The 26,753-nt window shown below is 39.6% G+C and overlaps 2 protein-coding genes across 14 annotated transcripts in view; both read left to right on the plus strand.

Annotated features, from left to right (window-relative positions):
* LOC135972119 (pleckstrin homology domain-containing family A member 5-like) overlaps positions 1-26,753 on the plus strand; it is a 171,803-nt gene that overhangs the window by 79,286 nt on the left and 65,764 nt on the right. The window contains exon 3 of one of the 6 annotated variants that reach the window (XM_065567907.1): positions 20,710-20,824. The exons of the other annotated variants lie outside the window; for them this stretch is intronic. Coding sequence (XP_065423979.1) covers positions 20,710-20,813 — 104 coding nt within the window. The 3' untranslated portion in view covers positions 20,814-20,824. The remainder of the gene's footprint in view (positions 1-20,709; positions 20,825-26,753) is intronic. 6 annotated transcript variants of the gene reach the window in all.
* The window catches only part of LOC101951029 (pleckstrin homology domain-containing family A member 5), a 158,279-nt gene continuing 148,725 nt past the window's right edge, over positions 17,200-26,753 (plus strand). For 2 of the 8 annotated variants that reach the window (XM_065567891.1, XM_065567887.1), the window contains exon 1: positions 17,200-17,392. In XM_065567891.1, coding sequence (XP_065423963.1) covers positions 17,373-17,392 — 20 coding nt within the window. In that variant the 5' untranslated portion in view covers positions 17,200-17,372. The remainder of the gene's footprint in view (positions 17,393-26,753) is intronic. The other 6 variants (XM_065567873.1, XM_065567871.1, XM_065567836.1 and 3 more) reach the window with 4 other exon arrangements.

The raw sequence follows: 26,753 nt of genomic DNA on the forward strand, positions 1-26,753 counted from the left end.
ACTCTCATCTAGATTTTTTTCCACCGAACTGCGGAGCAGTGAGCGACGAGCACGGCGAGCGATTTCACCAGGACATTGCAACAATGGAGAAACGCTATCAGGGCAAATGGAGCCCATCAGTGCTTGCAGACTATTGCTGGACAGTGACAAGAGATGCTCCATTTAATGAATACAAGAGACAAGCCAAGAAGCGCCGAGTAGACACTGAATAGGACTAAGCTATGTACGTAATAGTTTTTTGCCTTTTGTTTCATAATAAATTTTATTTAGATAACCCTTTTGCTGATTTTTAAAGTGTTACATAAACAGGACCAGTGAAATATTATCATGTAAAGCAACCATAAACACATGAAGAGACCTAGGTTTACAATTTATGATTAAACCTCTATCTACACAATATACATAGACATAAAATGTAAAAACGTAAATATCTTAGAAACAGTAGCCAATCAGTTGTTTTAATTGTTATATTTGAATTCAGCACATCAAAATACATAATAAATAGCGCATTTTATCTCTGAAGCAGACAACTTCTCAAAAATTGTAGACCAGTGTAACCAAAGGGGTTGAAGTTTCTGAGACCCGAGTACAGGTGAGAAATAGACGTAAGCAAAGAATTTCAGCAAGTTTCTATACATTTTAGTCTTAGCATATTTTTACTTTTTTTTGTTCATTTAACCATTTCTGTTCTTACTCAGTCTACTTGATAGCACTTAAATCTATGACATTTGTTAAATATACTATAAAACAGTTCAGTGCATTGATTGAAATTAGGTGTTTAACCCCAGTTAAGGTAATAAGCTTTGGAGCTGCAAACGTAAATTCTGTAAGTGTTCAGCAAGAGATCTGATGCTACAGGCTGATGGTTTGGGGGAAATTTGGGACTGGAGAGGTGTTGGGTCACCTAGCAAAAAGTAACTGGATGGTGGAAGCCAGGGTGTGACCTGCATGCTTGTGTGCTGGCTGTTGGTGTCAGCTATGTGAACCATGGCAACATAGCATTGAAGGTACCCAGATTTGCAGGGCAGGTGGTGACAGTGTCTTACTGGTGTGGGTTGAACCCCAAAGCGTTCTCTGTCTCATTAGCCATTGTTAAGGCTACGATTTAGTCGTGGGTAACTTTAGTAAAAGTCATGGACAGGTCACAGGCAATAAACAAAAATTCATGGACCCGTGACCTGTCCATGACTTGTACTATATACACCTGACTAAATCTTGGGTATTCTCGGGGGGGCTCCAGGGATGCAGCTGCTGCTCTGGGGTGGCTGCCAGTGCTCGGGGTGGTGGTGGTGTGGCTGGCCCTGGGACGGCCCGGACTGCTCTGGGGGTCCTGGGTTCAGTTGTACCTGCTGGCTGCAGAAGTCATGGAGGTCCCGGAAAATCATGGCATCCATGACCTCCGTAACAGACTCGAAGCATTAGCCATTGCCTATATTTACACTCATTCACAGGTTTAATACAGATTTGAATGATTGCTCCCTTTGCATCTTGTACCTTCAGATAAAATAGAGCATGTATATGGATTCTAGAGCAGCATATGAGCATAACATAGCCATGCTCATATATATCAACAAATTCCCCTGTCTTTGTAGAACTAACATGTGAATAATTGAAGTTCAATCAGTACTCAGTGGAAACAAATACTACATGGAGATTTCTAAGGTGTAAAGTAACTTTTTAATTATCTAAGCGTTATTAAACAGCTGTCTTGCTAATGAGAAATTTGAACCAAGAAGTTAATTTTCATTGTTGGTCTAAATGTAAATGTGTTTTTGTTTAAATTTTGTTTGGGAGTTGGTTTGTATCTTTTTCCCTAGAGAAAATAGTCTAAGAAATCTCAGGCTGTCATACCCTAAGCTTAGAAGGAAAATGTATTCTTTTCAGAGTTCATTTTCTGCAACAGTTAACGGTCTTTTCATCCCTGAGGTCCAATACTTCAGAAAGGCTTCTGATTTCTATCTCAACAAAGCAAAGACCTATTTCTTTAGGATCTGTCATGCTGAGACTGTCAGAATAAGTGTTTTAGTGCCTTCCTAGTACTTTATATAGCCTTTATATTATATAAATAGCCTATATTTATTGTAGGGACCAATTCAGTTACTTCTGGTGAAATATGGCAGCTGTTGAACAGCACAGAAGCACAAGAGTTTAGGGCAGGAAATATATAAATAGAAACTCCAGGGGGAGGTGGTGTAGGTAGTCATCACACCAGATGGAATTTGTCTAGAAGTTAAATCTCCTCATCTGCTGAAAAATACCCCCATTGAACCATTCTCGGGGCATGGATCGATAAAGAAGAGTGCCATCTACTGAATCACCAATACCACTTCCTGCATTCATACAGTCCAGGAACAGCAAAAATGAATGGTTGCTTTTAAGAGTGTGAAGTCAGCTTTTGTCAAATTTAATTTTTGTACCGTCCTGCTAAGCAGGGAATTGAGCCCTTATCTCCCAAGTCACCAGCCAGCACCTTAACTGCTGGACCATACTTCCTGTCTGATTGTTCCTTAGCACTTCTTTCATTTCTTACAACATGCATCTGTTTTTGTTCTATTGAAATCACTAGGTATAGCCCCGAATTCCTATTTAATGTCGTGCAAGGACAAAGTATATTTTCTGAAATAGAGAAAAATGGATACTAGTTTAGAATTTCTTTAACTGCATTCAATACATACATTTTGTCTTTGGTTGCAAAAAGAAATATCTACTATGGAGCTCTGTTTGACCAGAATAAAATAATCAAGAAATGAATACTGTATGGTCTTAGTTACATTATTAACTGAATTGATTGAGGAAAGAGGTCACCTGTGAAAAACTGTTGTGTTGAAATGGTTAGGAATTTCACTACAACCCTATTTTCACATGTACAAGTTTCTGAAAATCTTGTGGAGCTAAAACTCTGTGCTTTGTCTCACTAGTAGTTCACAAAATGTCTGACTAAAGTAGCCCCAGTCTTTGTACATATAAGGGAAATATAGGATTTTTCTGTGGGTTCGAGTCTTGGAAATAGTATTTGATTCCAGAGCACTTGATAATTGCTGTCATTAATTTTCTTCCTGTTCCCCAAAGTGAAGCACTTCAAAAATCAAAAACTCTGAAATAACCTTTGCATAGCATAGAAAAATCAGTAATCAGATCCGAAGCCTTCTACTGAGATAATTTTAGCAGAAATTAAGAAAATTTGTTGTACCATGATATCCCCCAGGATTTTACTGTGAATTGTGGTCTGTTTTTTGCAAGACTGGTGTCAAAAGTATCTAATTTTCCACTGCTATTCTTTATGTGAAGAGGAATTTGTCCTGCTCTTAGTTGTGACTGTTCCTACCAATATTTTGCAGAGGTTTCCTGGTCAATTGGATTTTTAATTATCACAGAGGGTTAGGAACTCTGCATTACTCATTTAAGAGACCATCTCTTCAGCAGCACTGTGTTGTAATACGCAGGGGCATTCATGCAATACAATACAAGGTGTTGCTGCAAACAAGCGTCTAAGAGCAATTGCTGCTTACAAGCAACATTTCCCCTCGGGACGCCTTCCCTACCATGAATTGTCCACTTGGTAACAGCAACATAGCTGCTGCATAAGAGCAACGTTTGTGAAGTTGTGACATCATATGCAGGGACAGAGATTGGGGAGGGGCATGTAGGGGCGTTGACCCCCTTCCTCCCCTCCCAACTACATCTTTCCACTTCCTTCCTGACCCTAGCCCAGTGGTTCTCAAACTTTTGTACTGGTGACCCCTTTCACATAGTTAGCCTCTGAATGCGACCACCCCCTAATACATTAAAAACACTTTGTAATATATTCAACACCATTATAAATGCTGGAGGCAAAGCGCGGTTTGGGATGGAGGCTGACAGCTCGCAACCCCCCATGTGATAACCTCGCGATCCCCTGAGGGGTCTCGACCCCCAGTTTGAGAACCCCTGCCCTAACCCTTCAGCGCAGCTCCAGGGCGCATAGCTCCATTCCACTTGTCCAGCCTCACAAGCCTGTGTAGGTAGAGCAGGGGCAGGCAACCTATGGCACGCGTGCTGAAGGCGGCACACGAACTGATTTTCAGTGGCACTCAGACTGTCTGGGTCCTGGCCACCGGTCCGGCGGGCTCTGCATTTTAATTGAATTTTAAATGAAGCTTCTTAAACATTTTAAAAATCTTATTTACTTTACATACATCAGTAGTTTAGTTATATATTATAGACTTATAGAAAGAGACCTAAAAACATTAAAATGTATTACTGGCACGTGAAACCTTAAATTAGAGTGAATAAATGAAGACTCGGCACATCACTTCTGAAAGGTTGCCGACCCCTGGCGTGGAGGGTTTGGAGAAGGATTTTTGTGGGGCAGGGAAGATTGGGTTGGGGGAGCAGCAGGAGTGCAACTAGGAGGTTTCCACTTCCCTTCCTCAGTGTCCGGCTTGCAGGCAGTGTGTGTGTGTGGCGGGGGGGGGTTGCTTTTTGCGGTGAGGAATATTGGGCACTAAGCTTTGTCCCCTACATCTTGGTTGCTGGTGGCAAGAGGAAGGTGTGCTGTTTTGCACTGACCTGTCCCTTCTCTCCCCCCACAGTCTCTGGTGTACATGCTAGGAGCCCCCACATCCATTGCGGGCTGCGCACTGTGCCCCAGCCTGCCATCCTCTGCCAGGGTGGAGTGTGAAGCTGCGAGCGTGAGCATCCTCAGCCGGTCCCCCATAACCTCACTAGTTAGTCTGTTGTAGTTAGGAAGCTTTTCCTAGTCTCTGACTATAATCTTTCTTGCTGAAAATTCAGGTGATTTCTTCTCCTACTCTTGGTGGACATGGAGAACAATTGATCCTTTTCCTTTATGACAAACTTTTACATATTTAAAGACTTCTCTAGACTAAACATGTTAACTTTTTCAGTCATTTCTCATAAGTCATGTTTTTAAAATCTTATCTTTTTTGTTTCTCTTCTTAACTCTCCAATTTGTCCAAGTTGTTAAAGTGTGGTGCCTGAAACTGGACACAGGACTTAGGCTGAGCCCTCATCTGTGCTGAGTAGAGCAGAATAGTTACTTCCTGTGTCTTCTATACATGCCAGTTAATATATCCGAGAATGTTTGCCTTTTTCGCAACAGCATCACATTGTTGACTCAATATGATGAGCGCTGACAGTGTTTTTGGTATAAAACGGAGGGAAAGATCCTGCTCAGTGGAACTCCTGTGTTCGACTGATAGTGGGTGCCGTCTCCACATGTGGTATTTTGTGAAGTTTTTAGTTTCAATATTAAATTAGTTTTATTTGATTTCTGTTAAATTGCTGACATAGAGATTAAAAAAATGTATTTGAGGAAGTTATTGCTATATAGGGTTAATAAATCAGGCATCTTGTTTGTGGCACTGTTTACACTGGCGCTTTACAGCGCTGTAACTTGCTGCGCTCGGGGGGGTGTTTTCACACCCCGAGTGAGAAAGTTGCCGCCCTGTAAAGCGCCAGTGTAGCCATAGCCTAAGTGAAGAAATTTGCCCTTTGTTTTCTTTTTTTTGTTTTTTGTTTTTTGTTTTTTTGTTTTTTTTTTTAATTTCATTGAATTTAGTTTTATTGATTTCAGAGTAATTCTATAATTTGGCAAGGCTGTTTTGAATTCTAATCCTGTCCTCCCAAATTTCTGCAACCCTTCCCAACTTGGTGTCATCTGCAGATTTTAAAAGCATACTCTCAACTCCATTATCCAAATCTTTAATGAAAATATTGAATAGTACTGGACCCGGGACTGACCCCTGTGAAACCCCACTACATGTGTTTTCCTAGTGTGAGAGTGAACCATTGATAACTCTGATTATGGTCTTTCAATCAGTTGTGCACCCACCAAACTAATTATATCTAGACTGCGTTTCCCTAGTTTGCTTTTGAGAATGTCATGTTGGGATTAGGCTGTAACCTTATCAAAGAAGAAAATTAGGTTGGCTTAGCATGATTTGTTCTTGATAAATCCATGCTGGCTATTCTTTGTAACCCTATTGTCCTGTAAGTGCTTATTAATTGATTGTTTAATAATTTGTTCCAGTATCTTTCCAGGTATTGAAAATAAAAATCTAAAACAATACATGTCTGACACCTCAGAGATCCTCCAGCAAAACCAAAACACAAAACTTGACATGACTGATATTTCTGTGGTGGTAATTGTGTATTTAAAAAAAAATCACTACCCACAAACACATTACAAAAAGTCGTCCTTCAGAATCCACCAAAAGGACAAAAAGACATAATCCCAGTTTTTTAAAAAAGCTTGTCACTGCTACATCCTTCAAATTAGGAATGATTAAATTGGCAGGAATAAAGTCATTCCCCAGGTAAATTTACAATTTTGTGTACTTATTCAAAAAGCCTATAATAAATGAAATAGTTGTAACTAGGATGATAGAATGTCAAGAATAACACAGTTCTCCTTTAGTTTGATAATTCTACTCTGCTAGTTTCTATTAATTTGTTTTCAAATTGTCAGCTACTTGTTCTCCATTCTTTAGGGTACATAAGTCTAATTTATTATAGGTAGGGCCCTACCAAATTCGTGGTCCATTTTGGTCAATTTCACGGACATAGGATTTCAAAAATAGTAAATTTGATTTCAGATATTTACATCAGAAATTTCATGGTGTTGTAACTGTAGGGGTTCTGATTAAAAGAGGGTTGGGGCGGGGGGTTGTAGTATTGCCATCCTTACTTCTCCACTGCTGCTGGAGGCAGCGATGCCTTCAGAGCTGGTCGGGCGGAGAGTGGCAGCGGTTGACTCGGAGCCCAGCTCTGAAGACAGCGCTGCTAGCAGCAGCGCAGAAGTAAGGGTGGCAATACTGCGATCCCCCCATAATAATCTCATGACCCTCCTGCCGCTTTTGGGTCAGGACCCCCAATTTGAGAAATGCTGGTCTCCCCTATGATACCTATAGTATAGGGTAAAAGTACACAAAAGACCGCATTTCATGTCTGCAACACGTTTTTCACAGCCGTGAATTTGGAAGGGCCCTAATAGGTCTTTATAAGCAAGGATGATTTGTGCTTCCACTGAGAATGTTTTAACTCTTGTATTTCATATAACGAGAGGTCCAGTATCCAGTTTTTGTAGGCAGTGCCTATAGTTTAGTTTGCCTAATGCTTTCCATTGTAAGACTGTTTTGAGTTGCTTCTAACTTTGCTGCACTTCAACTGTTCAGGTTGAAATTTTCCGTGCTTGCTGTCTGCCTCTTGCTTAATTTTGTATGTCAGTTTCACTGAAAATGTAGGGGTGTGTGTGTGTGTGTATGTATGTATGTATGTGTATATGTATGTATATAAAATAGAGAGAGAGAGAGAGAGCTGTTTCTTTGGAGAGCTCTAACACCTCTGTACTTTTGGAGCATGAACTTGAAATTTAGAGGAAAGCCCTGGTGTCAGAGGTGTCTTCTACTTTTCCCCCAACTATCACCCAGTTTTGGCTTAGTCATAAACCTCTGAAAATTGCAGCTTGCACATGCTCAGTAGAGCTGGTTAGAAACTTGCTGCTTAAATATACAGACATACCAACTCCACTGAGCATGCTTCCATCCCCAATGAACTGCTTAGATTCAGATGGAGAGTACAACAGCAGCAGTTAGCCTCCACCTCTTTTGGCCTATGAGACGACGGACTGGATAGGGAGCCAGGAGATCATGTGTGTTAGTCTCTGCTCTATTCTGTTCACTTCACAACTGTTGGAAGCTGGCAAGTAGCTTTCATCCATTTTTACAAATACAATAACTGAGAAATACCAGAAAATGTCTTCTGGCAAAGCTGGGACTGGAACTCCAAGTTTCTAATATGACAAGGCTTATCACCTTAGCTACCTAGCCTTTCAGAATGAATGTGTTAAATCTATGGTCATCACTGTGCTGTTTGTGACCACTACATCACATTCCTATCTAGATCCAGATAGGGTGACAAGATATCCCAATTTTATAGGGACAGTCCTGATTTTGGGTTCTTTTTCTTATATAGGCTCCTATTACCCCCTACCCGCTGTCCCGATTTTTCACACTTGCTATCTGGTCACCCTAGATCCAGATATAGAACCCAGGACCCCTAATACCCTGCATTCCTTTGTCTAACAAATGAGCTGTTCCCCACTAGTGGCTGGCTACTTAGGGTATGTCTACACTACCCGCTGGATCAGCAGGTAGTGATCGCTCTATCGGGGATCGATTTATTGCGTCTACACTAGATGCAATAAATCAATCCCCGATGGCTCTGCTGTCGACTCCGGAACTCCTCCATGGCGAGAGGCGGAAGTGGAGTCGACGGGGGAGTGGCGGCCGTCGATCCCGCGCCGCAAGGACGTGAAGTAAGTAATTTTAAGTCGATCTAAGATATGTCGACTTCAGCTACGCTATTCTCGTAGCTGAAGTTGCGTATCTTAGATTGATTCCCCTTCTCTCCCCCCCCCCCCCTTCCCCCAGTGTAGACCAGGCCTTAGAGACTAACAGCCTACTATCTCAGTCAGTTACCCCTTTGTTAGTGTTAGAGCTCTGTTATAGATCTAAGTGGCCAAGGTTCCACTTCATGCTGGGTGTCACTATGGTTACATGTGGTGGAATCTGGTGTTTTTTTTCTCCCCTTTGGTTTATGAAAAACCTAGGAAACTGCATACACACAATACATTAAAAGAACAGTCATTGCAAAGTCAAATATTTAGAAGTTAAGAAATACCACATTAAGGTTTCCCATGCCTTGTGTATGTTTTATGATATTTAGTTGTGTGGCCGCCTTAATTGTAGCATTTTCTAACTTGAGCATTTTACTTTGAAACCTTTATCATTCTTGTATCATAGGTATTTGTCCGCAGTGGATTGGTATTAACCAAGTATTATGGAAAAAAAGTTGAAGACCGTTAGGCTCAAATTTGGTTCAAAAGTGGCAAAACACTAATTTAAGATCTAGCCTGTAAATACTTTACATGGGTAACTTTTTTAAAAAGTTAATATAAAAAGTAGACCTATAACTTGCAGTAGACTGCTACACTAATAACAAAGACTATTTGCAAATAGTATTATTCAGTGCTCCTTGCTTTTTAGAGTATTTTGAATTTAGCGAGTTTCTGTGATGTCTCAAGGCTGCAAAGGATTTCCTTGTCACATTAGCTGAACAAACACATAGTAAGAGTCCCTACCCTGAAGAGCTTACAATCTAAATGGACAAGATAGACAAATGGCGGGGAGGGAAACCGGTGCGGAAAGGTGCTCAATGTCTTCTGACTCAGACTAGTATCCTAGCCACTGGAACACACTGCTTCTAAATGTACAAAAGGTTTGTATCTTTATCCTTTAAAACTTAATCTGTAGGAAGGAAACTGGCATCTTAAAACAGCGAGAAACATTTTTATATTACATACACGTTTCAGTACAAGTAAACATGAGATTGCCAGTTGACAGTTATTAAATATATTAGCAAGTAATTGTGATGCCCTTTCTTATTCTGGAGGTGACAAAATGACCTGTTTGTATTTGTTTCCTGTGTTTCTGGTGAAGTACTTGAGAACTCCTGCATATAACAGCAACTTTGAGTGCTTACTTCATGTGGGATTTTTTTTTAAGAGCATATAGCACTCAGAATCATAGGGTTGGAAGAGCTCTCAGGAGGTCACCTAGTCCAACCCCCTGCAAGACCAATCCCCAGACAAATTTTTACCTCAGTTCCCTAAATGGCTCCCTCAAGGATTGAACTCGCAACCCTGGGTTTAGCAGGCCAATGCTCAAACCACTGAACTATCCCTTCCCCCTGCCCATAAAGCCACTTGTATGGTTAGGATGATTTTATTTATTAGTTGGTTCTAGGTGTTCATTGTTTTAATAATAGACAAAGCTATCTGAGGAACTTACAAGTTGAAGAGGAGCAGAGGCTTCTTTATTCTAGCTCAAGGATCTGGGGATTGATAGCATTACAGGGGAAAAAAAGGACATCAAATCCCAAATAATACATGGTAAATGGATTTTTTAAAAAATAAATAATAAATATTTAAGAGTAAGGAAAGAAGTCAGGTTAGTGATTCATGGGGCTACAGAAAAATCCTAACCTAAAACTTCTGAGAGGTTCCAGCCAAAATCCTGACAGTTAGAACTTTCTTCTGTGCTATGTTATGTATAGACAATTTCATGTTCTTGTAAAATTATAGTATACCTATCAAATTGTAATAGATTTAAATGTTTTTTGAAACAAGTACAGAATTAGTTTGTCAATTGGTACTTTATAGTCGATACATTAGTCTACTGCCTGCAGAAACAAACATTTAGAGGCTTTAAGGTTTTTGGTTTTTTTTAAGATTAAATGTATTGAGCTGTACCACGTCTGAATTGGTCCAGTCAGGCCTACAGAAAATGCTTCTCTTACATACAATATAAAGGATTTAGCGCAAGGTCCTGAACATGGGAATATGGTGTCTTCCTTTCATGTATCGGGGGAGGGGGGGGAGAATTAAATGTATCGGGGGGAAGGATCCACAAAGGTTCTTGCTTAGACGTTAAAAAATCTTTTAAAAAGTCATGTCTCTTACGTTCCACTTAATTCTGGGCCAACCTTTTTCATGTTTCTTCAGCTTGTACAGTAACTCCTCACTTAAAGTTGTCCCAGTTAACGTTGTTATGTTGCTGATCAATTAGGGAACACGCTCATTTAAAGTTGTGCAATGCTCCCTTCGAATGTCATTTGGCAGCCGCCTGCTTTGTCCCCTGCTTGCAGGAAGAGCAGCCCATTGCAGCTAGCTGGTGGGGGCTTGTAACTAGGGTTGACCGGCAGCCCCCCATCAACTCCCCCTATCAGCTCCCTGCTCCCCTAAGTTCCCTGTGCTGCAGCCGCCCAGCAGGCTAGCAATCAGCAGTTCAGCTGTCCCTGCCCCCACTGCCATGTGCTGCTCCTGCCTTCTGCCTTGGAGCTGCTCCCCAAGCCAACTGATTGCTGTGAAGGGGGAGGGGACTAATGTCAGGGTGTCCTCCTCCCCCCTGCTCCTGCACCCCACTTACCCCTTCTCCATATAGAGCAGGGAGGGGACATGGACAGAGAACAGAGAGCGCTTGGGGCAGCAGCTGCTGTCTCGACTTCCTGATCCACTTAAAAAGACAATGCACTTAAGAGTGGGTCAGCTTACTTAAAGAGGCAGTATGCATCTCTCTCTCTCTCTCTCTCTCCCACACACAAGGTGTGTGTCTGTCTCTGTCTGCTATGCTTTCTCCCCTCCCCTCCATTCCTGCTGCCTTGTAGAATGTGAGAGGCTATGTTAACAACTGTTAACCCTTGAGGGCTCAGCCCGAGTGCTAGTTTATTCCCTGGGAAATATCCCACCCTTTTCCACCCTCTAACTTCACCACCTCAACCAAGCTTCACAATCATAGCTGTGAACAGTATTAAATTGTTTGTTTAAAACTTCTACTGCGTATATATCTATATAATATATAGTTTTGTCTGGTGAAAAAAAATTCCCTAGAACCTACCCCCCCCCCCCATTTACATTAATTCTTTTGTGGAAATTGGATTTGCTTAACATCGTTTTGCTTAAAGTTGCATTTTTCAGGAACATAAATACAACGTTAAGCGAGGAGTTACTGTACCTAATATATAACCATACTCCTCCGGAATACTCAGTCAAGCCATAGACTTGATCCAGTCTTACCACTCTCCTTACTGAATATCAAGGCAACTAGAACTGACATACACTGTGACTTTGATGAATGTGGGTGTGTGCCAACAGTTTATTTTGTTGAAAAGTTTAATTTGGAATTTCTGGTTTGAATAATCCCACACTCAACCAAAACTCTTTTCATATGGTTTTTCACTCTATATGGCACAATTATGCCAAAAGACTTGCAAGAAAGGGTGAATCTGCCAGTGCTTTTCATCAGCTCTTTGATCTTTGTTTGCTTGTTGATGAGGAAATTTTCCCTTTAAAACTGGTACTGACTTTGTGATTTTGGGCACTTCTGTTGCTTTACTTTATTCTTCTGTTGTGACAATCTCAAATGTAAATATACTGTTAATTCTCTCGCAGTTAAGTGTAATGCTTTTAGATTACTATTAGTCTTGATGGGTTGAGCAGCTGTCACATTCCTAGGCCTTTTTAAAGATTGAGCTCAGTGATCCTCAGCTTTTTAATTTTTGATGCTTTTCTAAACGATGAATTAGTTGCATCATCAAGTTAAACAACACATAATGAGTGTCACAAATATAAACAAGAAAAGAAAAATGTCACATACACAATATAATGATTTTTAGCAATCCTTTTAGGTATAGTAAGCCACTAACTATTTTTGAGTAATATTGTCAGTCATAAACCCAATATAGTTAATTTAAAGGAGATCTGAATATTCTTATCTGAAAAAACAAACAAACCCTGAACTCTTTTGACTCAGCCTGCATTATGGTAGTTTCAAATCATCCTTCTGAAGCTTCTGGCACAGACACTGTCAGAGAATGCCAAGCAAGGTGGACTAATGGTCTGCTGGTTTTGAATCTGAAAATTCACAAGATAAGTACTTTGTCCTGTGAATTATTGATGATCAGTTTTTAAAACATAAATTTACAATTGATATTTCCAAGCCTACTAGTTGTGGTGGCCACATTGTTGCAAGTTTACTTAATGTGACAGTCCTAATTTGAGATTGTAGATCAGGGGTCGGCAACCTTTCAGAAAGTCGTGTGCCGAGTCTTCATTTATTCACTCTAATTTAAGTATTCATGTGCCAATAATACATTTTAACGTTTTTAGAAGGTCTCTCTCTGTAAGTCTATATAATATAACTAAACTATTGTTGTAGTAAAGTAAACAAGGTTTTTAAAATGTTTAAGAAGCTTCATTTAAAATTAAATTAAAATGCAGAGCCCCCTGGACTGGTGGCCAGGACCCCGGGCAGTGTGAGTGCCACTGAAAATTAGCTCGCCTGCCGCCTTTGGCACGCGTGCCATAGGTTGCCTACCCCTGTTGTAGATCATATTCAAATCTGGTTTCAGTACTAGATTAGAAAGAAAAAGATGCATTTCACTGTGTAATAGACAGATCTTTCTCTGACCTTTTTATGATTCATTTGATAAAAGGCTGGATGTCAGGTGAATAGTCACATTGATTTAAACGGGACTGCTTTTCAGAGAGGCTTTGCAGGATCAAACCCTTCTTTATATAAGGAACAGGATGAGTTCTGTTGAAAAGAAGTTAAACAGTAGTGATTCCTCAGAACGATACTTTATAAGCAACAGTGAAGCATGCATAATTGCATTACGTTATCTCCTCATGGAGTATGGATTAAGCTTTTTTCCACCACTTGGGGGGAGCAGAAGCCTGTGATGGAGAAGTAATGGGCGCACTTTTGTCTCCTGCCTCACGATTGTCCTTGGTTCTGAGCAGCAAGAGACTGTGGAGGCTTTGCTATTCGCATTTGCCTGAAAACCTATTTTGTGGTGAAATAAAACACTTTAGAAAATCAATTAAGTTTCATGATTGCTTCTTGAAAAGACAGCCGCAGTCCATATTTATGGTTGGATTAAAAGTCATGAAGGATGCTTTAGAAAAGGAAGGGAGGGAAATAGCTCATATGTTTGTGTTACTCTGAAGAGTAGATCGTGGCTTCTGGAGTCATAAGTAGGAACCTTAAAAAAAAAAAAAAAAACACCCTTCTGTGTCCTACTCAACAGCTGTAGTTGATGGCAAGCTATCTTTCTATGACTGCAGTGTTAGATTTACCATCAGTGCTGAGGGGGTCTGTAGCTTCTCTGTTTGTCTTGTTGAATGTAAATGCAATAGGTTATATAAAAAATGAATGGCCAGCTAGTCACTGATTTAGCTGCAGAGATTTGAAAATCCCCTCCTCCAATCTTACTCCTTGTCTCATTTTTTCCCACGTATTTAACTTAAAAATGGTTTATAACTTTCACCAGAGGTGAAGGGAGAACCCAGTTTCATTCCCGTTTTCCTCAGATGACATTTCCCCTTCCCTTTAACTACATCTTTCTACTTTTGTGTCTCTGTACTTTGCTATGAAAATAATGTAATACTGCAGTTAAAAGCTCTGGAAACCGAAGTCCTGCATTTATCTATAGAAGTGGCAAACTGGTATATGTAGCATTTGTGTAAGCTTCCCAGGCATTGTCTACATTCTAGCCTCATCATGGGGTAAGATGTCTTTGTGTCCATTCAGTGCTAACCTCAGCATGGATGGCAATCAGCAAGGATGTCAGTAGGCAGCTTCTAAAGTGGATCTCCAGCCTATGTGCTGTTTTAGGGCAGAATACCAGCAGGGACTAGGCTTCTCCTTTAGAAGAGTTCCCCAGTTCTGCTCACTTATCTTCTGAATTCCTTAAATTATTGTGGTCACAACATTCAATTTCTTTAAGCACTTTGATAATCTGTATTAATTTAGCATTTTTGGTGGAGGGAGTAGTGTTAGTGAGGTGGCTTGTTTATTTCTCTGCCTTCTTAGGACTGTTCTCTCTCCTGCAGCAGCCTGGGGGTATTTCTTTATGGCAGATGGGTAGACCATTTAAAAAAATAAATAAATAAAAAAACTTTTACACTATTATTCTTATTAGATGCTTTGTAAGGGAGTCCCTATCTTGCAATAGGACCTTGTGGTATCCACATCTTCCCAGACCAGGAAGTTGTCCTTACTCTGGATCTGAAGGGAAGTTAGGACAGTCAGGGAGCATACTCAGAAACAAATCTCAGCAATTCTATCAAGTGCAAATCAGCAATCCAAGGCTTTATCTATACTGGCAAATTATGTAGTCTTTGAACGTTTATTAACTAATGACATAAAATTACATTAAATACAACTTAACACTCTGTATTGAAAAGGCTGCTGTGTGTTAACATCATGCTAGCTGGTGGTGGGTTAACATAGGTTATCTCCACCCACCCATGTGAGCTTTTTAGGGTATGTCTACACTTCAAATGCTACAGCGGTGCAGCTTGTGGCACTTCAGTGTAGACACTACCTATGCTGATGGGAGGGATTCTCCTATTGATGTAGGTAATCCACCTCCTTGAGAGGTGGTAGCTAGTTTGACAAAAGAATTCTTCCATCAACCTACTGCTGTCTACACTGAAGATTGTCAGCTTAAGTACACTATTCAAGGGTGTGGATTTTTCACATCCCTGAGCAATAAAGCTAAGTAGACTTTTCTTGGGTAGACCAGGCCTCAGAAGAGACTTTTGTAAGTTGCTGATAATTTTTTTTTTCTAATATAGGACTTTTCCTTTGGGAATATTCATGGTCCCAAAAGTTCATCAGTTTGGGTAAGCTTCAGATACTGGTGCAAAGACTATAACATAGTTAGCTCTGTCACACACCCCAATCCTGGAATTGCTTCAAGATGATCTGACCAATGGAAGTATTGATATGTATACTGAAGGGCCATAACTAGGCCATTTTCAGCATGTTAGGAATTACATTGACAAAATCCTACTGAACTCATAAAGATTCTTCAGAGTGGCAGATAGAATTAGCTCACCTCCACATATTACCCTTAAGTACATAGGATGCCCATCCCCCTGAGTAACTTCAGTAAAACCTTTGAAAGAGGTGCTCTTTTGCTGCCTGTCTTCAAAGTAGTGACCTAATTGCAGTGGTGTCTGTATGAAAAAATATGTAAGGCTACTGTATGGTTTTCTGTTCTTCACAAAATACTACATGGTAGATACAGGTAGTAGTTTATTTGGGGGTAGGAAAGTGGATCCTACCTGTCAGTAGCTCATGAGTGCAAAATGTCACACTTTTCTGTAGTTGCTCATTGCTCTTTGTCCTGCGGAATTTTATCCCCTGATGACATGACATGATGCTAATAGAATTTCCTTGTCAGAGCTATATGTATGCTTGACTGAAGAACAGAATAATTATTTTCTATTATGTGGAAATGCTTTCTTTATATTATATGACCCTTCTTGAATCAGCAGAGCGAGATCTTCAAAATCTATTGGAAGAATAGGGATTGATGGCTCGAAGGTATGATCGTTACGTTTTAGCATTAATCATTAACTGTCATGTTACATTTTTATCATATAGAACTAACGGTTAGGCTAAAGTTTTGCTTCAGCTTTGGAAAATAACTCAATTGGCAAGTTTTTCAGAAACAGGAAGCTAGTCCTTGTCAGTGACTAAATATCCTTACATAAAGAAGAGATGTATTTACTTAAAAGTAGAAAACCGTAAGAGTATTACCGTGATGGGCCATGCTGGTCTGGTTGCGGACTGAGCCCAGGGAGGGTTGCTGAAAAGGACACCAGCTGAGGGTACCGAGAGGGCCCCGGCTGGGTGGCCGAAGAAGGCAGTGCCTCAGGGAAGAAGCCTTCGTGCTGTGACTCCATCCCAGAGACAAAAAAAAACTTTGTGTACCCTGGAAGGTGGGACAGTTTGCGCAGCTTGGCCAGAGGGCTGAGCTGCCGAAGACCAGCCGAGAGAGCTAGCGGCCGGGCGGTGTGTGCGCTCTTGCGAGAGGCAGGTGCCACCCTGATCTAAGACCAAAAAAGAAAAACAGGCTCTCACCTAACAGAGAGAAAGGGGGACATCCACAAGAGGTGGGTGCCTCCGTGGGAAACTACTATTTGCAGGCACTATTGGCCAGAGAAAAGGGAGCGCTCGTGAGAGGTGGGTGCTGACCCCATTACAGAGTAATGATTTGTTTTATAGTAATTGCTATTAGTGATTTGACATCTTCAATCTCTTTTAAAATTATGTACTTTCAGGAGTGATTTCTTTTTATAGAAAAGTCTAAAATCTGTTGGTGTATTTTGATTAAAAATTTCAGACCTTTATTGCCTCGTTTTGTGGGGAAAATGGAATATGAATCACTGCTTACTGCAATATACAAAACATAGTTACTGTATTCAGTGAGTTTCTTCCTCTGCATCCCTAAGTACAGGATGAAATTTCAAAATGAGTCTGTATTTTATGAGCAATTCAAGCTGCATATAGAAACCCAGTCTCATAAGTGAAAGTAAAGTAAAAGATTTGCTGTTTGTGTAACATAATTTGACACTGTTTTTTAAAGTAATTGGACTTCAGTATTTTGCCCCTGCAAGCTGTAATGTTTAAAATCTATACTCTTGGTTTCAGTTTTTGTTGAAAATAGCTTTTATTGCTCAATACGTCTTGTTTCATAACACTTATTGGTAACAATTTCTTATTGGAGAGAACTGAGTTAGTGATTTGGAGCTGCAATAACATTAGAGAAGCAGAGTGACATCACTCTGGTATCAGTTTTCTAGTGAGGCTTGGAACCCTGACAGCTAGAGGATGGTTTTTTCGCCGTGTCAGGGCTGTGCAGTGCTCATTGGGGAGCAGCTTCAAAGACAAAAAGAGCTGTGCCTCACATCGTTTCCAAGTGTTGTTTTTGTTGTTTGTGTGTTAAGCTTTTGGTAGAGAATGAATTTCCCTGAAGACTGGTGAGTAATTCTTGTGTTTTGTATACATTTCATCAGCTAATGACTGTAAGTGATGGGCTTTTCTTGCTTTCTTGGGGAAAAAACAAGTTTTGCTTTGTATGAATTTGGATATATAATGAATTTGAGGTGCCTTAGAGAGTGTATAATCTACATTAGAAGTTAAAAGTTGAGAACTCAGTTTGAACTTGAAACAATAGCTACTTATTTCAGATTGCTATCAGTACGTGTATATAGCTTGAAGAGTTAGCATTTTTAAATATAACTTCAATATTACTTTTTTTACCTTTACTATATATCTTTTTTAATTAACTGCTACTAGAGGAAACTTGCATACTGCATGTAAAGTGATTTAAATGACTACTACCAAAATCATTTATATGAAAACTGCAGCCACCCAGAGTGCTTGTCTGTGGTTTTAATATTTTCATAGATATAATATACAATGCATAATTACTGCTGTTTAGTTCTATAGCTCATTGTGAGTTTTCAAGCATTGTTTTAAATTAGTGTGCAACAATAGGAATACCTCAAAATAAGTAGCTTCAGGTGTATCACAGAACATAATAAAGGTAGTGCTAGGAACTGACCGTATAACACACATTACATATGCTGAAGTAGGAGTGTTTGGGACAAATATACAGAACGGAAGAGGAAAATCTGATCCATTCTCAAATAAGCTATATCAATGGAGACTGCAACCTTGTACTTTGAGCTGTGAAACCTGTCATAAAGTGAACCATGTTGTATTGTATGGCAAACTCTGCATGTTTATTTGCAGCTTTTCAGGCATGAGATATCTGAAGTATATTTAACCAATTCCTACATCATACAAACGGATTTTTTTCTTATTACAAAGGTAACATAGGATGTCTCGCTTTCATTTGGCAGGCACTGGACAAAACCCTTGAAGGGAAGCCTTCTAATGGTAGCTTGCTGTCAACACTTTACATTCCAAAAACCCTCGAGCAGATTCAAATATTAAGAACATTATTTTAAAAACCTGTTAAGCGTTCTCTTTTTAAGGACAGGAAATTCTACATAAATACATGAACAGGTATATTTTATGAAAAACAGCCTGCATATTTATCACAATAAGGATATCAAGTCTTGATGGATAAATAAACCTAAACCAATCTAATCCAATTTTCTGGAGTTCCTAGAGAGTAATGAAACTAATCTTTGTAGATGTTAGATTCCAGCAAAGTAGTAAGTTCAGGATCAAATATGTATGGTCAAAATCAGTTCTTTATGTAGCTAGATGAATGTAATATTCTTAGCTTTCAGAAGCTGACTCTGTGTCACTTCATGTGTGCCATCAGTGACTCACTGTTTCTGGTATAATACTTGGTGATACTGTATTGTTATAGAATTAGTATCGGGTTAGTGATGATATAATTTGACTGGTTGCTATTGCAGCAACCTTTTTTGTAGTTCTGGTTTTCACTTGCGGTGAATTTCCAGCCAGATAATAATTAATTTAAAAAATAATTAATTGAAGGAAATATGTAATTTCTTTAATACACTGATACAAATATATGCATTTGTAATCTTTTTTGTTAATCGTTCTAGAATGAGTTTAAATGTTCCTGCTGCATGTTTTTTATATCTGTTTCTTTTTAATTTGGTAATCCACTGGATTATTCTATTGCTGATTGGTTTCTGCCCAATAAACCCTATAAATATTTCCATATTAGAGGTGCTGCTTAAATGTTATAGCAGATGAAGTGGGGCGGGGGAGTGAAATTTAGTATCAGTTTGGTGTAGATATCAAGTTTTGTATAAAATGGTAAGAGGATAGCAAATAATTATTTTAAATCATTGAAGGATCATAAGGTTAATTTTCACACAAGTCAGATGCAAAAACAAAGCAATGTTCCCAGTGCTAAGCTAACTGGATATCAGGGCACTGGATGTGTCTCTCTTCTCCCCCCACCCCCCTTTGTATTTTGCATGCATGTCAGTTGTGCTTTTATTTACAAGAGCGAAGAGACCGGTTTTCCTCTTAAATTAGAAAAGATAACGTTGCTCTAATTTCTAGTAAAAGAAAAGCAACTGAAATGATGAGAAAAGGCTTTCTTAAACAGTTATTATGCAGGACTAATTGTATCACACAATGTGAATGTGAAATTTAAGGTTTCTATTAACCTGCTAAGTGAGAGTCACTTGTCTTGGGTTTGTTCTTGAATCTGAGTCAGGGCATGGGGGGACTGGGATTTAATGATCCAGCCATTTTATTTCTACCACCTACAGTAGTAACAGCCTTGTTCACGAGGAAAAAAAGATGCAATATATAAGTGGGCTCTGAAAAGCAACTACTAAACTATTTAATAAGTCTGAGCAAATGCTTTTAAATAATCTTCTGAAATCTAACTTGATTGAAACACCCTGATATTTTTAATGTAATACTCTGAGCTGAGGGGTGAAAACATTATCACTGCTGGAATTGTTTCTGGGAATGTTAAAGGATTAAGATAGTGTACTTCACTGGATAAATGACTTTTAAAGTATTCTTAGTGATTTTAAGTTTTATGTGATTTAATTGAACCTGTTGTGGTATCAGCATGACTCTTTCATGAGGAATGTGTTTCATCTTCTGTTGAAACCACTATTGCATTAAAATAATTTGATCCCTGTTGAAATCATGTGCTTCACGAACACAGTGCAGAGTGTGGAAGCATGATAGAACTTGTAGATAATCAGAGATATGAACACTTGATGGGATTTTTGATTTCCTCTCTACTTGCATACAGAACCAAGTTTCAACTGTAGCCATGTTCACAAGAAAGAACTTTGTGCGCACGCAAGCAGATCTAAGTAGTTCTGAGTTTATTTGATAGTGTGGGTTTTAATTTTCCTGTATTGAAATGCCAACATGAATTTTTCATACCTTGATACCGTGGGCAAAGTAAAAACAAGTAAAATTTCTTGATCTTGCAAAAGTAAGTGCACACATTCTTTGGAGCTGAGCAAATAAAAGTTTCTTAAAATGTTTCCATTTGCTAAAATATATTTAGGCAAGTGAAGCTCCCAATTTGGTACAGAGGTTTTTTTTTTTCTCCAGCTTTTACTTTTATCACTACATGTGTTTTATTTTCTGTTTGTTAAAAATTGAGATGACATCTCAGCAGTAAATTTATTTTGTGCATAATTTATTAGTGTTAGTCTTCTGGAATCTACTTTTTACTTTGTTACCCAAAACATTTATTTTCGTGAAATACATACATACAGAAATGTTAAGTTTAGTTTTAATGTAACATCAACAAAGTCCTCAAATATCACTGATTTATATTGCTCATATGTACGGACAATACTGATAGGTTTTGTTCAGGTTAAAAATATTCTAAACCAAAGAGGTTTTTTTCTTATTACAGGCAATCTACAAAGAATTTTAAGTTGGGCTTGTGCTGCTGTTCTGCTTTAAAATACATAAAGGTAGCCTGAATTTTTAAATGTATTTTAATTTTTTTTATTTAGTGATATTTTTAAGGAAAAATAAAACTGTCAAGCTTCTTCTTCCTTGGTTATGTTGGAAGACCTGTGAGAGGTCTCTGGAACATTTCGTTGTGAGCTCCAATGCTTTAATTAGAATACTGAGGATGTTGGGTCTTCATTAAAGATGCCATTTCTCCAAAATGTTACTTTACCATTGTGCTAACAAACAAAACGTGCTTTTAAGCAGTCTCATTGAAAATGCCTTTGTCAGTTGCTCAACTTTCACTCTTTTTACTTTTGTGATATTAACATTTTGCTAGTTCTTAAATCGTGAAAGCCCAACAAGACCTAAATTCCTAATGATAAAAAGCACAAAAGAAACCACTTTAAATAACAAAACAAAAAATCCTTTCAGACCTTCTTTATGCATCACAGAAGCAAGAGGGGGGAACAAACCCATTTTTTTTCAGGTCACCTTTATGCATGAATTTTGTGACTAAATTATAAAAAATTTCAGGCCTTTCTTTATACATCAAATAAATGTAAAATGGCACAAGTCCAGTGTTTTCTTCCCTTTCCAGATAATCTTTTAAAGGTTTACAATCAGAAGATTAGTTTTCCCATTGGTGTTGGAGACCTTTGGATGGGACAAAAAAGTAAGAGCATTATCAGTAACCATAAATAGATGCTGATTGTGAGTGGAGGGATAGATTGCAGGTTTGTTTTTTGAAGTTTGCTGCTATTTATGGTGCTTTAATACTGGTTGCATTGTCAGTCCTAACAGGATGGTAAGAAATTGTTTCCAAAGGCAGCACTAAGACTTATTTTCTTACAACTTCCCACTATTGGTAGCAGTAGCATAGATGCGGCTGTAGGCAGCTGCCAGTATTTTAAACATCGTATCACATGACTGATCAGAGCAGGTCTGTACAAGCCAGAGGTTAAAATGCCAGCAACTGCGTAGGTCTGGTCTGTAGTAGTAACACTCCCCTTATTGTTGCTGCCTTGTAGTGCCTGGAATCCCAGTGATACCAAGAGTCGTTTCTTACCAAAGAAATTTAATAAGGTGATTGGGAAGCACTGCAACAACAACTAAAAGTTGGACTGCATGACATCAGTAGACTTGAAGGATGCCTATTTCCATATCCCAGTTCAGCAGTCTCACAGATGCTTTCTAAACTTTGCTCTGGGAGCACTACCAATACAGGCCCTTTGGTTTAGCAGTGGGACAGTGAATGTTTACAGAAGTTTTAGTAGAGCGACAGTCTCCAAGAGCAGCCTAACATCGGTTCTTCCCAAAGAATACTTCTGCAATCTGGAAGAAAAAAACGGAGGCAAGGAGGTCTTCATTTTTGTGTCCCTAGGGAAAGTTAGTGATTCAGAAATCTTTTCCGTCTGTGCATGTTTTCTAGTGGTGAAATGAGTAATGCAACATATGGTAAACTGTAGTTAATTTTTCCTGTTGCAAGCGAGTTACTAATTGCTTAGATCTCTAATAAAACCAGTTTTGACAAAACTTAAAACTAGTTTTAACAAAATGTATGCAGTTCTTTAAGGATTTAGCAAGAATTAAGCTTCCAAACATGTGGGAATGCAGCAACCAGGTCACTACCATGCTTTTGTTTTCTGAAACATATGCACTTTGACAGATACAGACTCTAAGTGGTCCACACTATCGAAGTTTCCTTTTATCCCTGTTACCTTACTGCTTTATTACATCCATAAAGAAAGCTCTGCTATTATGTAAGTGACTTCATACTGAAGGCTTGTCTAAGCTGGGATGTTTTGTACATACGTAGTTAACACCAGAACAAACCGCTAGTGTAGATGTGCTGTTCTACCATAAGTGACTTCACCAGTATGATACTAAGACCTTGTCTACACAGGGAGAAGTTGACAAGCACAGTAATTCCAGATTGCCCATTCCTCTATAGGTGCGATGATATAATTTATCTATTCTAAAGTAACCCCCATGTGGACACTGTGTTCTTGAATAAGTGATTTTATTCTGAAATAATTACTCAAAATAAAGTAAGTATTCTGGAATAAAGTAACTTTTTAAAAAAAAATTCTGAATAGTGTGCTCACATAGGGGAGTTATTTTGGACTAGCTTTTATTTGTAATGAGGTCCACAGATCCATGATGTTGAGTTTCTGCTCTATGCAGCCTTTAAGGCAGACCAAACTTGTCAATTAGTAGCAGGAGAGGTTGGCCCCAGTTCTGAGAAACTGCCAGTACAAGTATCATCTGCCTCTTGAGCTGCAGGCAGGCAGACTGTGTCTTCCCTGCTGCAGAGCAAAATTTAAAGAAAGGGGTGGGGGGAGTCTTCCCTGAGGAAGAGGAGAAATCAGGGCATGCAGACAGCCATCCTAGATCTTCTGAGAATGGGAGCAATAGATCCTGTCCCTTGCCACAGAGGAAACAAGGCTTTTACTCCATATAGTTCCTAGAAAAAAAAATCAGAAGGCTATAGAATAGTTCTCTACTGCAAATATCCCAATAGATTCATGAAGAAATCAAAACTCAAGGCGGAGACCTTAAAATTCACACTAGCTGCCATTAGTGAAAGGGACTGCATAACATCAGTAGACTTGAAGGATGCCTATCTCCATCCCAGTTCAGCAATCTCACAGATGCTTTCTAAGCTTTGCTCTGGGAGCACAACAGTACCAATTCAGGTCCTTTGGTTTAGCAACAAGACTGCTAAGTGTTTACAAAAGTTTTGGTAGTGTTTAATAGCAGCCCTCAGACATGAGGACATCTGTGTCTACCCTTTCCTATGTGACCCTCTTATCCAAAGCATCATCCAGAGTAAGTCATACATGTTACCTAGCTTAAAAGGATGCCACAGAGTCACAGGTCTGTGAAAATCAGTTCAATACAATCTAAGCCAGTGGTTTTCAAATTCTGGGTTGCGACCCGGAACTGGGTCGTGGCGGCTCTGGTCAGCACCGCTGACCGGGCCGTTAAAAGTCCTGTCGGCGGTGCTGTAGAGCTAAGGCAGGCTAGTCCCTACCTGTTCCCACACCGTGCTGCGCCCCTGGAAGTGGCCAGCAGGTCCGGCTCCCATTGGCTGGGAACCAGGCAATGGGAGCAGAGGTGAGAGTGGGTAGCCTGTGGTTGAGAGCTATGTGGAGCTGCTTGCACGCCTCCACCTAGGAGTCGGACTTGCTGGTAGCCACTTCCGGGGCGCAGCGCAGTCCACAGTGTCAGGACAAGTGGGAAGCCTGCCTCTGCACACTGGCTGCGCTGCTGACCGGGAGCTGCCAGAAGTAAGCCCGCGCCCCAACCCTGCGCCCCAGTCCCCTACCCCAGCTCTGAGCCCCCCCCCCCAAACCCGGAGCCCCTTCCTGCATTCCAAACCCTTCATCCCTGGCCCCACGGCTGAGCCTGCATCCCCAGCCCAGAGCTCTGACCCCCTCCTGCACCCCAACCCCTTGCCCCAGCCCAGAGCACTCTCCTACACCCTGACCCACCCATTCCTGACCCCCTCCTGCAGCCCACACCCCTGCACCCTAACCCTCTGCCCCAGCCCTGAGCCCCTCCCACACCCTAAACCCCTCACCTATAGCTTTGTTGGGTCACGGGCATCAACAATTTTCTTCAACTGGGTTGCCAGAAAAAAAAGTTTGAAAACCACTGTTCTAAGCAGATTCCCTATTTGTGTGTGGAGACACACTGTCTACAGTGTTCCTTATTGCAGGAAAGACAGGAGAAACTGAGGGATGTTATTAAAACAGTCAACCTCTCAAGGGAAGTACCCATTCATATGCTTCTGTCTCTGTTGGGATCAGTGGTCTCCTCTGTGGATATTCTTTGTGGCTCTGTACTCACATGAGGCCACTACTGGGCTGCTCAAAAATACATGTCGAAATATTAGTTTGATTTTAATGGTGTTTACTTTGTATAAGTTCTCACAACACTTTTCTGTGTCTGCCTGTAAATTTAGATTATCGATGGAAATATTTTACATCTGTATGGGGGTAAAATCAGCATTTCCCAATAAATCTAGTCCTTCCAAGCCTAGCTATTTAAAACAAAATGAATGAGAGCTTTGTTTTTGATTTAGTTCCTGAAAACAATCCCTCTCATGAATCTTATTTTTGTTATTTAGACTTAATTGGATAATAAGAAAAGGTCATGTTCCTTCCTATGACTTTACTATGTCAGTGTCACCAATTGCCTATGTACTGTGTTAATAGCAATACTGTCATGAGGCAGTTATGGTTGAACTCATTTACATCAGAAAATCGCAGACCTTGGCAACAGGTTAACACCCAACATCAGTTGGTTATTGCTCAATAAACTAATTCTTTATGATGATGAAATGATTTTCTTTAATCTCAATTTAAGAACAGTATATAGAGATGGCTGCTGTCAATTAATATATTGAAGTGTGATCCTATAACTAGGTTTCTCATGTAGCAGTGAAACCTGCAGTTTCTGAGTTGCTATGCTAGCTAACCCCTTATTTTGTAAATAAACTAAATGCATTCCCTTTTATTTATGGGGAAGATGCACAATGCAGAAAAAGCTGAACAGATGTTGAAAACTGTGTAGATGTGAAAATATAGGAAGAGACAGCCAATAAATGGTTTCATCTAGCAGAAATTTCCAAAGCTTGTGTATCCATTGGTTTGAGCATATTGAATAAATTGTTTCAAGGACTTGTGATTCAATGCAGCAGATATGCAAATAAACCAGTGCTTTGATATAACTTGCCTTTTCACCTCACCCAGTACCACTCAGATAATGTGTTTGCTGCTGATCTAATGTCATGGTAGAGACTTCAGCATTTTTAAAGGAAATATGGTTCTAATGTATTTTACACAGAATGAGATATGGGGACATCACAGAACAAAATCATCCAGGTTTCCAACTGTGAACAGCCAGCAGACTCCAGAATGCCCAGGAATTATTATTAAGCATTAGGCAATTGATGAAAACTTTTAATCAGATTTTATGCTAAAATTTCATAATTGAGATTCTGGGAAAATGAATAACATAACCTGTTACCTGAGTGACCTTGCTGTAATAGCAGCTCTTATTGTGCTGCTTTGACCAAGCAACCTTTTGAAATACCTGACTGAATGCATTATGTCACACTCAAGTGATTCTAAGCCGTTAGCAATACATTTGTTTTCCAGTATAGCACAGATCATTGCTGCTTTTAAAACTTAATGTGCTTTTAGTAGTTTGTCTGCTTTTATTACATGACTGTATCTGTGCAGTTAAAGAAAAAGGAATGCTGCGTATAAAAGGCTTAAAAGTAATTACTGTTCATAGTTACAAAAATATTGTATTTCCCATTTATTCAGGAAAGCCATGATGATGTTTAGGAAAATCAGATTACTTCGGTTTCTTCTGTTTGTCCCACTGTGATGTGTACCGTTTGTTGTGCAAGTCATTTTGGACTGTGACAAGTAAATTCAGAATTGAAATTATTGAAACACTATGTGTAGGAAAATAATGTCTCTGTTTCTGGGTTGATTTGTGCTATTCTGTTATAGTATGGCTGGCCCTAAAATCACTGGATTTTACCCTAATCATCTGGAAATGTGATAGTCTTGTTTGAACTGTGGAGGCATCCTTAAGTATGTTTACTTATTCAGAATCCTACTTAGTGCATAGATCTGTGATTATACTGGTTTTGAAATTTTAGGCATATGAAATTTGACACAGCTAGAAATTAGGTATCTGGGGAGAAATGCTCAGAAATGCTGAAATTTGATAACTCACTCCAGCCTTACTTGATGATTGTTTTTTTTTGTTTTGTTATATGGTGGCAGACTGCTATCCTGTCAGCTGCCAATCCAGCCCTTACAGTAATTGCAGAGGCAAATCCAAACATGGCTACTGAAAGAGGGTGTACTCTTCAGCTCATCCCATGAGTCCTATTGGACTGTAATTACTTCAGCCTGACACAGC

The sequence above is a fragment of the Chrysemys picta genome, chromosome 1 (genome assembly GCF_011386835.1).
Source record: "Chrysemys picta bellii isolate R12L10 chromosome 1, ASM1138683v2, whole genome shotgun sequence".
Classification (NCBI taxonomy): Eukaryota; Metazoa; Chordata; order Testudines; family Emydidae; genus Chrysemys; species Chrysemys picta.